Source organism: Leuciscus leuciscus, assembly GCF_965113295.1.
Source record: "Leuciscus leuciscus genome assembly, chromosome: 24".
Lineage (NCBI taxonomy): Eukaryota > Metazoa > Chordata > Actinopteri > Cypriniformes > Leuciscidae > Leuciscus > Leuciscus leuciscus.
The window spans coordinates 14512763-14527985 of record NC_138723.1 but is presented as its reverse complement, the minus strand read 5'-3'; the positions used below and the strand labels follow the sequence as shown (position 1 = coordinate 14527985).

At 35.5% G+C, this 15223-nt stretch overlaps 1 protein-coding gene across 1 annotated transcript in view; it reads right to left on the bottom strand.

Moving 5' to 3' along the window:
* Positions 1-15223, bottom strand: part of LOC309488896 (uncharacterized protein) — a 173628-nt gene that overhangs the window by 150687 nt on the left and 7718 nt on the right. Inside the window, exons 3-4 of the mRNA XM_082157314.1 lie at positions 10899-10987; positions 3709-4015 (exon numbers count right to left, since the gene is read on the bottom strand). Coding sequence (XP_082013440.1) covers positions 3709-4015; positions 10899-10987 — 396 coding nt within the window. The remainder of the gene's footprint in view (positions 1-3708; positions 4016-10898; positions 10988-15223) is intronic.

Sequence of the window (15223 nt, the reverse complement as noted above, 5' to 3'; positions counted from 1 at the left end):
TATGCCCCCAAAAAGCAGAGTTAATCAACAGCGACACTGTGTGGTTCAGTTGAGTTTAGGTAAACAGCTTGTGAGGTTACATGTGTGGTGTGCAGACGCCTCATATTTACAGAGATGTGTCTGATAATGTGGGTTGAAATTACATTATCACATGGCATATCAAATATAACCATAAAGTCAATTAATATTGACTAATAAATAAGTGATTCCTTCAAAACCCTCAATACAAACAAAATATTTTAAACAAAATAGTTTTTTTTTTCTTTCTCACACTGCAGATAAACCAACAGAAGCGTAGTATTATGACATAAAGTATTTAAAAGGGTTTATATTTTAAATACATACTCAAATTTTTGTGAGCATTTATACTGGTCATATATATATATATATATATATATATATATATATATATATATATATATATATATATATATATATATATATATATATATATATATATATATATACTGTATATATATTTTTAATTTTTTAGAACTACATCAATATACATTATTGGTGTTGTTTATACCAGCTACACATGCCACTAACGGACACATGTATTTCAGCACCATGGACAGCTACTCCGTAGTCGCCGGACAAAACTGTTGGAATGTGCTATTACGTGCGTAGGATGACATTTTATTTAAAAATGTATTCAGTACACAGCAATGAAATGTTAATCAAATATAAAATATTGCACATTAGATCAGACAATGACTGGTAAAAAGCTATTCTGTTGGACTGCACACATTCGGTCTCCTTCGTAACAGTCAGCACACATCTGACGTTCATTAAATGATCCGAGTCCAATGCCTCGCCTTTGTGTTTTATGTGTAACACGAGCAAACAAGAAAGAATAAGTCAGAATTTTTCTGAAGCATCGTGATCAGAAAGATGACAGTTCCAAAGCACACACTATTTACCCTTCACCAAGTCTGCCTAATTGAATTGTTTTTCAAAGTATTCTCGTTCCAGTATTATAAAACATTTAAAACAGTTTTGGAATTCTCTTCAAATAATTTGTGAAATTTCAGGTCCATCTATTCTTAATAGCCTGAAAGTCTTAAAATAGAAAGCTCAAGACAAGTTACCATATGGCCTGCCACTGTAACATAAGCTTATCTTTGGCAACCAGATTTATGATTGGGTCAGCACTTCGGATGTTTAAGATAAAAATCCATATGTGGACATGTTATTTTTAGTGCAGAAAATAAAGAAAATATTTAATAGAGAATATTGTATAAATAATGCTATTACTGACAATATAGATAGGTAAAATCAAAACCACAGAAAAACCTTAAATACTTATGAAAGAAAACTTTATTTGTGATTTATAAACAAAACACATTACCAGATTTCATAAAGAAATATAAAATAATAAACACCATTACACTGATGAGCAGGTGTACAAAAATTTTGTCCAACATATTTGCACCGTCAAAGTCAAAAGCATAGTGCCACTTAGGCACTGGATGAATTTATATATAATTACTACACACAAGCAGAATACATAGACCCTTTTTATTTCTCTTTTATAATTTTTTGACATTTTTGTATATATATTTTTTTTGTTTTTGTTTTTCCAGAAGGAAGAGGCTTATATCATAGGGATGTATGAACTTGTTCACAATACAGTGTTATTGATTTCAAAGCCTAGCACAAAACGAAGGATTGATCCTTTCAAGTTGCAAAAATCATAAGGTTGTAAAGAAAAGCAATTTAGACCATAACACTACAGCATTACATATATCTAGAATGTTAATGTTAACGTTGATTGCCACAGAGCCGACATCAGTTCTGTGTTTTCTTTGTACACTCTATGCATGTATGTAATCAGTTTATGTTTGAGTATGTCTGAGTGACTGACTTATGTCTACATACTTAAGCAGAGACGATACACATCTCCAGTTCCATCGTAAATGAGAAAAAAATAATTATGAAAAACATATCTGTTCATTTATATCTATATATATAATTTTTGTTTTAATTGCGTTTAACATGCAAAACAGTCACTTGGTGATCTGACAGCACTGAACCAGCACTGTGTGTGTGTGTGTGTGTGTGTGTGTGTGTGTGTGTGTGTGTGTGTGTGTGTGTGTGTGTGTGTGTGTGTGTGTGTGTGTGTGTGTGTGTGTGTGTGTGTGTGAGCGCTTTGTGATGATATGGTCTCATAGCAGCACAAACATCTCTCCTTTACTGAACAGTACCTCTACAGACTTAGAAGGGAAAGAAAAGAAAGATGTGATCTCACTGAATGTTAAAAAAAAATCCCATTATTTACAACAACTATGTCATGAAGCTATGTCTTACCATTGATTATATACAGTAGAAAAAAAATCTGTACTGTCCACCACTGTGGTCTTTTCAGTCCAATCTCCACTCACCCTCTATCATTGCCCTATAAAGCACCGTACGCCAGAGCTAAACATCTCCACAATAAGCATGGCTGCATAGTCCATGATGGTTCCACTGCTGTGAGAGCATAAACACTGGAGTGTATTGAGTTTGTGTGTGTGCATGTAGGGGCCAGTACATGTGCTTATGTTTCCAGCAGAAGGAGTGAAAATGATATTGGCAATTTCACAGGCTTGATTTTTCTGCTCTTTTTTGTCACACTGTACAATACGAGCCACCAGGGGGCAGTACTGACATGGGGCCAGCACAGCACACCAGATAAAGGGAGGTTGGCAAAATGAGATATGCAAAAGTTACAAGCAGTAGGTGAGGGCAAGAAGCTGGACTAAGACATTAAGCTGGCAGGAAGTGGGATGACGTCTATCAAACATTCAAAACAGCAGCAAAGGAAGTAGGTGTGTTTGAAAAGAAGCAACAAGCATCCATTCTACTATTTTACAGACTTTTGAGAGGCTGTTGTGCTTCAGTCCTGTTGTGGGTTTAGCTGTACAGCGAGATGGAGAGCCTGTTCAGGGTGTGTATGTATTAGAGAGCAAGAATCTCTTTAGCTGTATGCACGTAATTTTTCTGTGCATGATTTTGGACTATATAAGATGAGATTTACTTGCTCTTATAAAATTTTCTGAGATTTCAGCGTTAGTTTAGGAGCAGGAAAGAAGCTTTTTTTTCTGAGTGTAAAGCAAGTGTCTTGGATTTTGCTGCTACATTCCCATCTCTGCAGAGGTTTACTTTAGATCGGCTCTAGAAATCAGACACTGGTCTTTCTGATAATTGCAGTTAGATTTGTGTCTTTTTTGTGTGTCTTTTACAAAGTTTTGTTTCCAGCAGATCAAGGCGTGAGACGGGGCCAGGGGAGGTTGTTTCTTCCCCATTTGAAGTTGAGAGAGGAAGGCAGGGATGGAGTCAGAGAAAACTCTTGGTATTACAGGAGTTAATATCCAGTTTAACTGGACATTTGTTTGATCCGGGACTTCCCTTGATGTGGTTGAAAATGTCATTCACAAGGTGCGAGCGGACTTGGTTTGCATTTTGCAGACTGGAGTGCTTTCTTGGACATTGCTGATACATTTCTGCACAATAGAGTAGAGTTAGAAAAATAGCCAATCAGAGTCATGGAAATATGTTTACAGGGTTAATTTGCGATTTTTATGTTCACTTGAATTGGTAGGTATGGTATATAGAAGGATCTTTCTCTCTTTACATTTTCAGTATTTTTGGTTTCCTCTTTCTGTCAGCGTTTGCTACAAACACAAGTTGATCGCTGTAATATTGTAGTAAGATGTTCTTCATTACTCTTCGCCATCATCTTTCCCTTTATCCTTCTTGTCCTTCTTTTCCTTCTTCTTCTTTTTCTTCTTCTTGGACTCCTCTTTCTTTCCGAAGGTGATGAACTCGCCCTTCTCATCAACAGCACCTGGGTCCTGCCGGATGGAGATGATGGCAGGGGAGCCGGGAATGATGAAGGCTTCAGGAGGAATCTCTCCCGGCTTCAGGGCTTGTGGAGGGCCATAGCCGGGGCCCGCACCGTAGCGGAAGCTCCAGCTGTTACTGTTGATTCCAGCTCCAACAGGAGGGGACAGCTGTCCCTCTCCCTCCCCATCTGAGTGAGAAAAATTACAAGGATTAGATTTTATCATCATCACTTTAAAAAAAATCTGGTTCAAAACAAAAAATAAACTGACCCAATTACTAATTACTATTATCTAACACCTAACTCATAGTTTCTCCAGGGATACTACACATGTAATTCAAGCCTTATTAGTAGCTTTCACTGAAGAAATCCTAAAAATGTCTAGTTGTAATTGTTGTGTATATATATATATATATATATATATATACATATATATATATATAGAGAGAGAGAGAGAGAGAGAGAGAGAGAGAGAGAGAGAGAGAGAGAGAGAGAGAGAGAGAGAGAGAGATGGGGAGACAGAAATGTCAGGGTGATGTCTTGATATTACAACAAACAAACCAACAAAAAATCATCATTGAAAGAATACAATTCTTGAAATGAAAACCTTAAGAAGTTTGGCAAAAAAAAAAAAAAAAAAAAAAGTTGCATAAAGTAACGAGAAACTGTGATTACAATTTTTAAAATAATTGACGCAATTAACTCAGCTTTCGTTTTTTTTACATTTTTTTTTATCAACTGACAGCCCTTAAAAACAGCTTCATTGCTTATTAATATTTTCAACATTTTTGTCATGTTGTGCAACCAACAAAGCTGAAACCATACTGGAAAAAAAAAAAGGAAATGATGTCATAGAGAGACCTGTTTACTGTCTGTCTGTAAATAAATCGATAAATAAAATGTTATTACTTTTTACTTGATGGTTACACCGCATGACAAGAATCATTACATTTTCATTACATTTCAAAATGTTATTACTTTTTACTTGATGGTTACACCGCATGACAAGAATCATTACATTTTCATTACATTTCAAAATGTTATTACTTTTTACTTGATGGTTACACCGCATGACAAGAATCATTACATTTTCATTACATTTTCATTAAATGTTGTTTACTATTGTTTTCAAAACTATATCAAACAAACATAAAACACAAAGACAGCACTTCTAATAATAACAATTTTTTCTTTCTTTCTGGAGACGAATGGCAAAAACAATCTGCATCAAATGCATGATTGGAGAAGCATGTTTTCTTTGCTTTATTTAACACTGATCTAAACCTACAAGTAATGCGCGCACACAAACACACACACACAAAGACAGCATCACTCTTGAGTGCACTTTCATACAATGTTCATGTTTGAAAGTGTACTACCCCAACAGGGACAGAGAGCTGAGTACAGAGTGAGAGACTTATGTACTACTTTCCCTACAGAAGCAGGGCTCTTTGCCACACCAGTTACTCTATGACCTACTTTCATTTCTGTGTTTTATTTAGATCTCACCATGGCCCTGAAATGCAATTCTGTTTGTTTTTTTGATCTGTACGTTTATGACAGTACCGCACGGCTTATTTCAATAAATGCAAACCCTAGCAGGGATTATCCATTTTGATATTCTTTCCTCAGCTTAAATGAATCTGCATGGGTGGATTGTGCATCTATGTGTGTGTGCAACAACTTACTAGACTAAATTAGGAATCCTTCTCGCGCTCAGTTTCAGGCACGTCTAAATTTAGACACTTCAAATACAGCCATTAATATGGAAACTGCTCTTTTTTTCTATGGCTACTGAACCAATATGTGTAACTGTTCAAAATCTTGACCATGCTGAAAATATACCACCTCTGCATCAATGCAGAACACTCATGGCACGCAGATGGTGCAGCGAAGAGTCAATGAGAGAGCGTTCACATGCACACTGTATGCCGCCCCCTGGGCTTGACGGATCACATTTGGCTGAGAAGGTCAGAAATTGTGGTTTAGAGTGGTAGCATTTACTTGCAGAGTGGTCAGATCTCTAGTGAGAGAGTAACTCATGTGTTCATGTGTTAGTCACACCTCACTCCATCTCCCTGTGGCTTTCATTATGGCAGTAATATCAGTGCATGTGTGTGTCTGCTTGTTAAGTTTAATGTCAGAGCAGGTCAACTGAGCAGACTAGTTCTCGTCCTCATGAGACCAAAGGGAAGATAAGCACAGTGAAGCTTTAAGCAACAGTTTAAAACAAACTTTCATTGCATTTCTCTCTTTGGTGTAAAGGTCAATGACAAATAAGTGTTCCCGATTTAAAGGAAAAAAAGTTTAAAAACACATTTTGCCAAGTTTTTAGAAATGTATTCTTTTTGTTTTCAAATGTTTTTATACTGTAAACATAAAAGTAATAAAAAGTAAAGTTCTTTTCTGCATTTTGTACTTGTTGGTTACACCACATGCCTTTGATTCTGCAAACATTTTTGAACTATTAATAAGCAGCGAATCAATTTTCTTAATTGAATCCATTTTTTTTTTTTTTTTTTTTTTTATCCTAAGAATTAATAAACGATTTTGCCAAATTACTTCAGCGTTTATTTTCAAGAATTGTATTTATTTAATAGTTTATATTATTATTATTATTGGCTGTCTATTATTATTGGCTATCTGGCACTCTAAATTTATGCTAAATTAATTTTATTCCAGAAATTAAAAACATTATTTTTATAGATTGTGGATTTTCAAACTGTCTGTAAAAACTGCCCCAGATTAGGTTGTTCTTATGAGGGATACAAATCTCCAACATTCACTGCTAAAAAAATCATGTAATTCCATTTGAGCTTGATTTTTGGTAAAATGTCAATAATATGATGACACACACAATCGTCTGACCATTTATAAAGCCACAATACACAACTTTGACAACACACTGCTTAATAACTTTTTTTTTCTTTTTCTTTTTTTCTCTAATAAGTAGTAGGACCTACTATAATATATATATATATATATATATATGAGGATATATATCATGTGACACGGAATACTGGATTAATGGAATGAAAATTCAGCTTTGCATCGCAGAAATAAATTATATTTTAAAGTATATTAAAATAGAAAACTGTTATTTTAAATTGTAATAATATTTCACAATATTACTGTTTTTTCCCCCAGTATTTTTGATCAAATAAATGCAGGCTTGATGAGCATAAGAGACTTCTTTCAAAAACATAAAAAAAAATAGTAAGGTTTAACATTGTAATGCATCAGAGCAGCCAGATAAATGTGTGCATTTAAAGACAAATATGTGATCTAATATGCATTCACGTGTTGGATGTGCTTTCCTACATTCTAAAAAATAATGTTTTCATAATTTTATTTTATTTTTTTTTGAGTTATCTTTGAGTGAATTCTTCAACCAGCAAGCTACATTGATTAGAGGAACTTAATAATTTGTATAAACACACATGTTTAAGTTGATTCCTCAAAAAAATGAAGTCGCTCCAACTTCCAGAGTTGTAACCCTGGGACCAATTAATCTCATCTATTTCAGTTCAAATCAACAGCTATCATAGCACATGCTAACATAACTTATTTAACATGTATATTTAATGAACAAGCAAGGTATTACTCGTCACTGGCATTAGTGCAATCATTGCTTATAGAGTCAATGTTTACCTTTATGTATCTACTCTTCAGCACAATGGTAACCACAAAAACTCTTTTAAATGTCAAACATAACAGCATTTAACACTAACAGCTCTTTCTCTTCACTAAAAACAAATAAATTAACACTCAATTTCAACATTTATTCTCCTTATCCAGTCCTATGCAAAGCATGCTGGGAACTAGAACTCCACTGCCTAATTTCCTAAGTTATCAAGACAATTTCATTAAGTTACTACAACCTAATAAAAAAAATTAAAATAATAATTAACACAGATATTTGAGTTTAAATTACAGACAATATTAAGTTGATGTAATGATCAACATTATTATATCAACAGAACTCTCCTAAATAATTTTCACAACTTAAAAGGTTTAATTAAAACAATAAATAAGAATTGTTTTTATCTTGCAACCATACATGTATTTAAGTTGTGGTAGCAAGAATTACATTTAGAGTGTATAATATTTCTTCCTCTCTTTTTCTCTACCTTCCACTCCTCTCCCCTTCCACACCTTGCTCGTTCTTCCATTTTGAGTACGGCTGGTTGCCATGGAAACCTCCTCCCCCATCCCCGCTCGCCCACTCCCAGCTGCTCCTGCTGCAGTATCTAAGATTCATTGTTGTTGCCTGGCAACAAGTCACACAGTGTTTCCTAGCAACAGGACCACCGGAGGGGTCTGCCAATCCTGAACCTCTGTGCATCTCCAACCCCCACATCCCCCCTTCTCTTTCAGCATCACTCTATTCTATCATCTCTTTCCTTCCTCTATTACTCGTCGTCTCTCTGCATCCCACATGCTTTATCTTTTAAATGACTCTCGGTATAGCAACCTCAAATATCTTAAATCAAATTAATCTGTGTCTCATTTTCCTGCTTGGCCTCTTTTCTGTTCCTCCTGTTCCTATGACCTCAACTGTGTTATAATTTACAAGCACTAAACCAGCCCTTACACAACACACCTGCACTGGTTCAGTAACACAACATTAGCCTGCTTATAATCACAACACCCAATTTTAACTAGACTGGTTTTCATAAGTCTATCAGATTTACAGTGTTCATACTTCAAACCTCTCTGCAGCCTGCTAGTAAAGAATCAATGTGTTTCTCTTTCTCCTCTCCTCCTTTCTCTTTCTCTCTCGAGTCGAGTGTGCCTCTCTCGATCTGTCCCACTTACTCTATCCATTTCTTCCCACTGTCTGCTGTCATTCCAGTCCGGCTCTGCTCTATCAGCCTGTCAATATCTCCACCATCCACCCCCCAGGAGACCAGCCACTCTTCCTTCATTCCTCTAATGGCACATTAGATTGATCGTCCTCTGTCTATCTGGCTGATCTTTGAGGAGAAGCATATCTCAGTAATGCAAATTCAATAACAGACTTCATGCATCACAATATTTAGATACTTTGGTACTGAACTTCAGTAGAGTAGATGAAAGATGCCATCCAAGGCACATCATGCTCTTACTCAAAATAAACACATTTGGTTTATTGTGTCAACTAATGATTATGTTGCCTAATTATGTGTTAGGCATTTGAGGGACGCAGCACTAAATTACAAATGAAATCCTGTCAGAGGAGGACTTGCCTTGATACATCTGTATTTGTTAAAGGGAATCTATTATACCTTATACCTTATCTACCTTAAGTCTTATTTTTTTTATATATATATTTTTGGAGTACTAGAATAATGTTTTCGTGCTTGAATGTTCAAAAAACACCTTGTTTTTCACACATTTTACATTATTGCAGCACCTCTCTTCCCGGTCTGTCTGTAACGCTCTGGGGTGCGTTTCCCGTACAACGACGTAACTCGCTGCTTAACTACCATAGTACGATGCATAGTTGAAAAAATTAGCTAGTCACGCTCAAAACAGCATTGTCGCTAATTGGTCGTTCAACCACATTGATTAATGATGTCACGCACGAGGTGGAGTAATAACTACTTTTAATTAATCTGTTTGAGATCGAATTAACGCTAGATGTTTTGCTATAAATTACGGACATGGCATCTGAGGACTATTTCTCATTTTTTCGCAGTTATTTTGCTTTATTTCCAGATTCAATCATAGGCTCGTACTTACATACTAGAGCACATTCGCACTGTTCAAAAACGGTGATTTAAATCTCTTGACAAACTAAAAGACGTAAATTACATTTGTATGTATTCTAAATAAAAGATATAGATTGTACTGAATGTTAGCTTGTTTATTTTGATTACGATAAGGATTTATTGAGTCCACATGTAATACAAACAAGAAACTCTGCTTCTAACCACAGGTCGAGATCTGTCGTACCACCACACAACTTTGCGAATCTGTTTGCAAATGTTTGTCGGAACTATGGTTTCAGGAAACACAGACTCATTGAACTATGCTGATAACGACAGAACTTGCGAACATAGTTGGCTAACGATGCTTTTGGGAAACGCACCCCTGTTTAGCTCCTGTCTCTATGAAGCTCCTCCTTCTGAAAAGCACATTGTGCTCTGATTGGTCGGCTGGATCAGTGTGTTGTGATTGGTCAACTGCTTCAAAAGTGTTTCAGAAATGTTACGCCCCTTACCATTACTCTGAGTTTCAACACACTAAAGCAACTCAACCAGGCCTCACCCCCCTTTTTTTTTAATGCCTTGAGCGGGAATTATTTAAATGAGGAATATTGTGATGTGTTTGTTCCTGGAAGAAAACTCAAGACTACAATCATGGTATTTCAGGGAGTCCAGAAACAGTGCTTACTGGAATAGAGAATAACTCTTTGAAGTGGACTTTGTGCATTGTAAAAGCATAATAGGAACACTTTAATAAAAATAAACTTTTGAAAAAGTAAAGTAGAATATGATAGTATATATATATCTTAGAGAATGACGCACTACTGAACCACAGCAAGTAATTGTCTGGATTGCTAGTAACAGGAAGTCTGAAATAATTAATGGTAAAGCTCAAGCCAGACTTGCAGACTTGTTCCCTGTCATTTTAGATCTTGGGAACAGTATTGCAATAGAGAGTGACAATGGAAAGAACACTCTGTACATGGATTGGAGATCTTTTAGGTCATGCAAAACAGTAAAAGAGCAGAGAAAGAGCTGACATTTTTGGATGAATGAGTCTAACCTGCTTTAAACAGGTTGTTTTAAACATGCATGAATCCATGTCAGTTTGAATCAGCTTCAATTTGGGTCAAAAGTTTTGGCCGGCCCTGATTCATTTCTAAGATTCATTACAAGAAATCCAGAATTGCCATATGCATTAGGTTTGTTCATTTAAACAGATGTAATAGGTTGATAAACATGATAATTTAGCTAGAAAGAAAATTACCAGATTAGCAAGAGCATGAAGTTTTGCGAGAAGATGATGGAGTCGTCGGTTTCGGATGATTAAGATTTAATTACATTCACTTAGCAATGCAGACGTCTTTAAGATGTGACCTCACCTGCTGCGCTGGAGACCGTGGGCCAGTTCTGGACCAGCATGCCTTGTGCTCCCTGCATCACAGCTGAAGCCTCCTCCATATGCACAGAGCTAAAAACAAAACCAGTTGACGTCATTAGTCATGAAATTTCAAACATCCAGTAATTCTTTGGGCTTCTATTAAAAAAAAGGAAACTGCTCAATAAAACTGATGTTAAATATATCTCACATTAAAATGCAGCTTTGCTTTTGGGCTGTGAAAGTAAATGAGATGTGCAACGGGGACAGATGTGTTAGCGTGTATTTTTCTGAGCTTTGGTCTGAAGGTGCGTGTGATGGTGAAAGTACATGTGACAGTGTGTGCTAGACTATCTGTGATCTAATGTGTCTGTGCGTGAGGTGATGTGTGTGTGGTGTGCAAGTTGTCTCGGTGGTTGTCATGATGCTTTAACTCCTTCAGACATGTTCACTGGAAAGCACATTGACAGAGTGTCTATATAGGCCGACATAATACACAGATACACAGAAATACACAATCCCCTGGTTTCTCAGACAAGGCTTAAGCCTAGTCCCAGACTAAATTGCATGTTTTAACTGTAAGCAACTTGCACTGGCATATCTTAAAATATGTCAATGCCATTGTTTTGTCTCAAGATGCACACCAGTAGTATATATATATATATATATATATATATATATATATATATATATATATATATAATAATATATATATTATAATAATAATATATATTATGTTTATAAAAGCTTCTTAAATGTCCTAATTAAACTAAGGCCTAATACTGTCTTAATCTAAGCCCTGTCTGTGAAACCAGGGCAATATGATACAAAAATGACCTCTTAAGAAGTTTTACTTGAAGAGCAAACATCACATAAGATATTATGTTTGTATCATGATTATAACAGTAACATTGCGTAATATTATTACAATTTAGAATAACTGTTTTCTATTTTAATATATTTTAAAATGTAATTTATTCCTGTGATGTTAAAGCTGAATTTTCAGCATCATTACTCCAGTCTTCAGTGTCACATGATCGTTCAGAAATCATACTAATATGATGATCTGATGCTCAATAAAAAAATCTTATTAATATCAATGTTGAAAACAGTTGTGCTGCTTAATATTTTTGTGGAAATATTATAAATGTTACTGTCACTAACATTTGTTTTGATCAATTTAATGCATATTGCTGAACAAGTCAATTAAAGTAAATTTCTTAAAAATAATAAAAATAAATCCTGACCCCAATCTTTTGAATAGTAAGTATACAATATTTTGATTTGGAATATTTGGCATATACAAAACTGTTTGTGATTATGCTTAAAACGTGACAAAATCTGCCAAATGTCAAAATAAGCATGTATTAAATAAACAATAAGTCTTAATATATTATTAAGTGTTGTTATAAATAAATGTATCTTGTTTCAAGAAACTGAAAATTGGACAAATATAAATGTTATGAACATTTTTGCAGTCCAGAAATGATAAAGAAATAATGAAGAAATGTAGAAAGAAAGAGGATATAAAGGAAAAGCGTTCATCAGAGAGAGAAAAAAGCGGATTGCGTAGAAAATTTATTACATTTTCAACATCTCCCTTCTCTCACAAGGGCCCATTTCATAATCTGATTTCCCCTAATACATTGTTGGGTTTCTTTACCATCTTTATCTTCCCTCCATTCCTCTCTTCATTTCTCATTCTCGGTCTGTCAGCAGGCCATGCATAACATAAGCCTGGGAACTTGTGGTAGACAGCAGAAGATGTACTATGTACTTAAAATTTCAACAAATCCCGCGATGCACCCTAGAGCTACGAGCATGCATTACATTAAAGGGACTTTTCATTACCTATATACACTTTTCAAGGATGGCCTTTTGCTTTTAGCACGGCTCTGTGTGTTTGTCACCATGGAAACCACGATCAGACAAGCACCCACATAAAGAGCAGATCTGTGAATAGTGCCACAGCACTCCTATACATCCATTATGAATGTACAGACATGAGGAGCAGAAAGGAAGTGGGTATAGCAGGGCATCTGCAATGCAGCACAGGGTGTGCCCAGCCGCTACAGCTTCCATAACTCTGATCCAGTGTGTGTGTGTTAGCATGATGGATCCTTCTAATTCCCTTAAAGCTGAAATGCACCCTGTGCCATGAGGCAGAGTGAATCAGTAACTTTTCTAGCCTTAGGAGAGGCTTGTCGATTGAGGGGTGTGGATTTAAAGCCACTGGAGAGGAAGCTTGGATAGTGGAGTAAGTCTAAATGAAGAGAAAGCATGACAGAGAGTTCCAATTCTGGAATTAACCATCACAGTTATTGGCTTATTGAGGGTCAAAGGGAAGTTATGAATAAATAATGTAAATCTACAATATAATAATAATAATAATAATAATAATAATAATAATAATGTGACATACTGAATTTACAGAAACCTTTAAACATCCTCTCCTGAAATTAAGCTACAAGTAATGGTTTAAATTGAAATAATGAATGTAATTAAAGATATGCAATATACATAACTGTTTAAAAGTTTTGGGTTGGTGATTGTTTTTAATGTTTTTTTTTAAAATAAGTCTCTGATGCTCATCAAGACTTCATTTATTTGTCCAAAATACTGTAAAAACAGTATCATTGTGAAATAATATTACAGTTTTAAAATAACTGTTTTCTATTTTTAATATATTTAATTTATTCCTGTGATGGCAAAGCTGAATTTTCAATATCATTACTCCAGTCTTCAGTGTCACATGATCCTTCAGATATCATTATAATATGCTGATCTGCTGCTCAAGAAACATTTCTTTATTATTATCAATGTTGAAAACATTTTGGAACTATTGTGATTTTTTTTTCCCAGGATTATTTGATGAATAGAAACAGCAGTCATTTGGAATTTTTTTATTAAAATGTTTGTAACAATGTAAATGTTTACAAGTCACTTTTAAATACTAATTTATTGCATCCTCACTGAATAAAAGTATGAATTCCTTTTAAAAAGTACATGCTTATTTCTCCTATTCTTACATTTAGGTTACATTACCTTCACTTTCCTCTATAATGCTTACTTTATCTTTAAAAACACTATTAATTTAATAATACTGTAATATGTACTTATAATAATCTTTAGCAAATCTCAAATTGAATATTCCCTTTTAATTCTGTACATTATAATGTTGTGATACCTAAATTCACTAAATTCACATTTAAAATGATTGATTTTAATTCTTAGTGTTTTATTTATAATTAATTTAGACAAAACAGTATGGGATTTTACTATCTTCCATTTATCAGTTATTGACCACTAATTGGCTTATCTGCCCGAATATTAATGTTGGTGCATGTCTAAATGTAATTTATAAGTTTTTAATGTTGTACTATATTTAAATTGTGCTCAAAGTGGCTAACACAGTTTCTACACCAGATGTGACAGTCTTAACATCGCAACAGCTAGAAATTGTCCACATTGGACGCGTCAAAGCACCCGTTGCAAATCCATTTGTCCTTTTAGCCGAAGTAGCGTGAACGCTTGAAGTATGTCAGAAATAGAACGGGGCAACAGTTTACCGTTAGGAATTAGTTGTGTAATGCTGTGCCGCACCGCATCCAGTGTAGACAGCATCACTGATTATAATGGGTTTGCTTTTGTCGCGTCGCATCGCACTGCTCGCCTCTGGTGTCAATACGGTGTCATCTATTTTTTTCCCCTGTGTGTACTGTCTCCTGTGCCCCTTTTTGCACCAGCCTTCAGTCACAGACAAGCACATAAAACACACACAGACTAAACCATCCCTGGAGATGAGCCCACAGGGTAGCACAACATTATCACATAAAACAGACAGCCCTTCACCCTTTGGAAACTGTATATGTGTGATGGTAGAGGAGGGGGCCTTGTTGTCTCCAGATGTAAGTGTGTGCGGGTATGTGTGAAGAGTTAGGGAGAGAATAAATATTTAGCATTTTAGAGATGACTCATTTTGTCAGTATTTGTGCACTGAAATGCTCCCCCTGAGATTCAAATTGCCTGCTTATCGGGCGTGGGTAAGCTCACACAATCAGCTCATCTGCTAGCTTGTCCTTTATGCTTGGTTGTGAAGGACTGTGCATCTGCTGTGGAGAATGCTGATGACCTACATACTCAAGATCAGACTGCAGAGCCACTATGCCAGGGAAAGGCCCTTAGCAAATGCTTCAAAGCTTGTGTTTGTGCGTGATAAAGGCAGACAGAGCACAGTTGGTCCACAGAGGAAAAGGCAAGAGGTCAGGAAGAAGTCAGAGAGCTCCTGGTGGTCATGATTCTGGTGGCTCTCTATAGCCATCAGCAAAC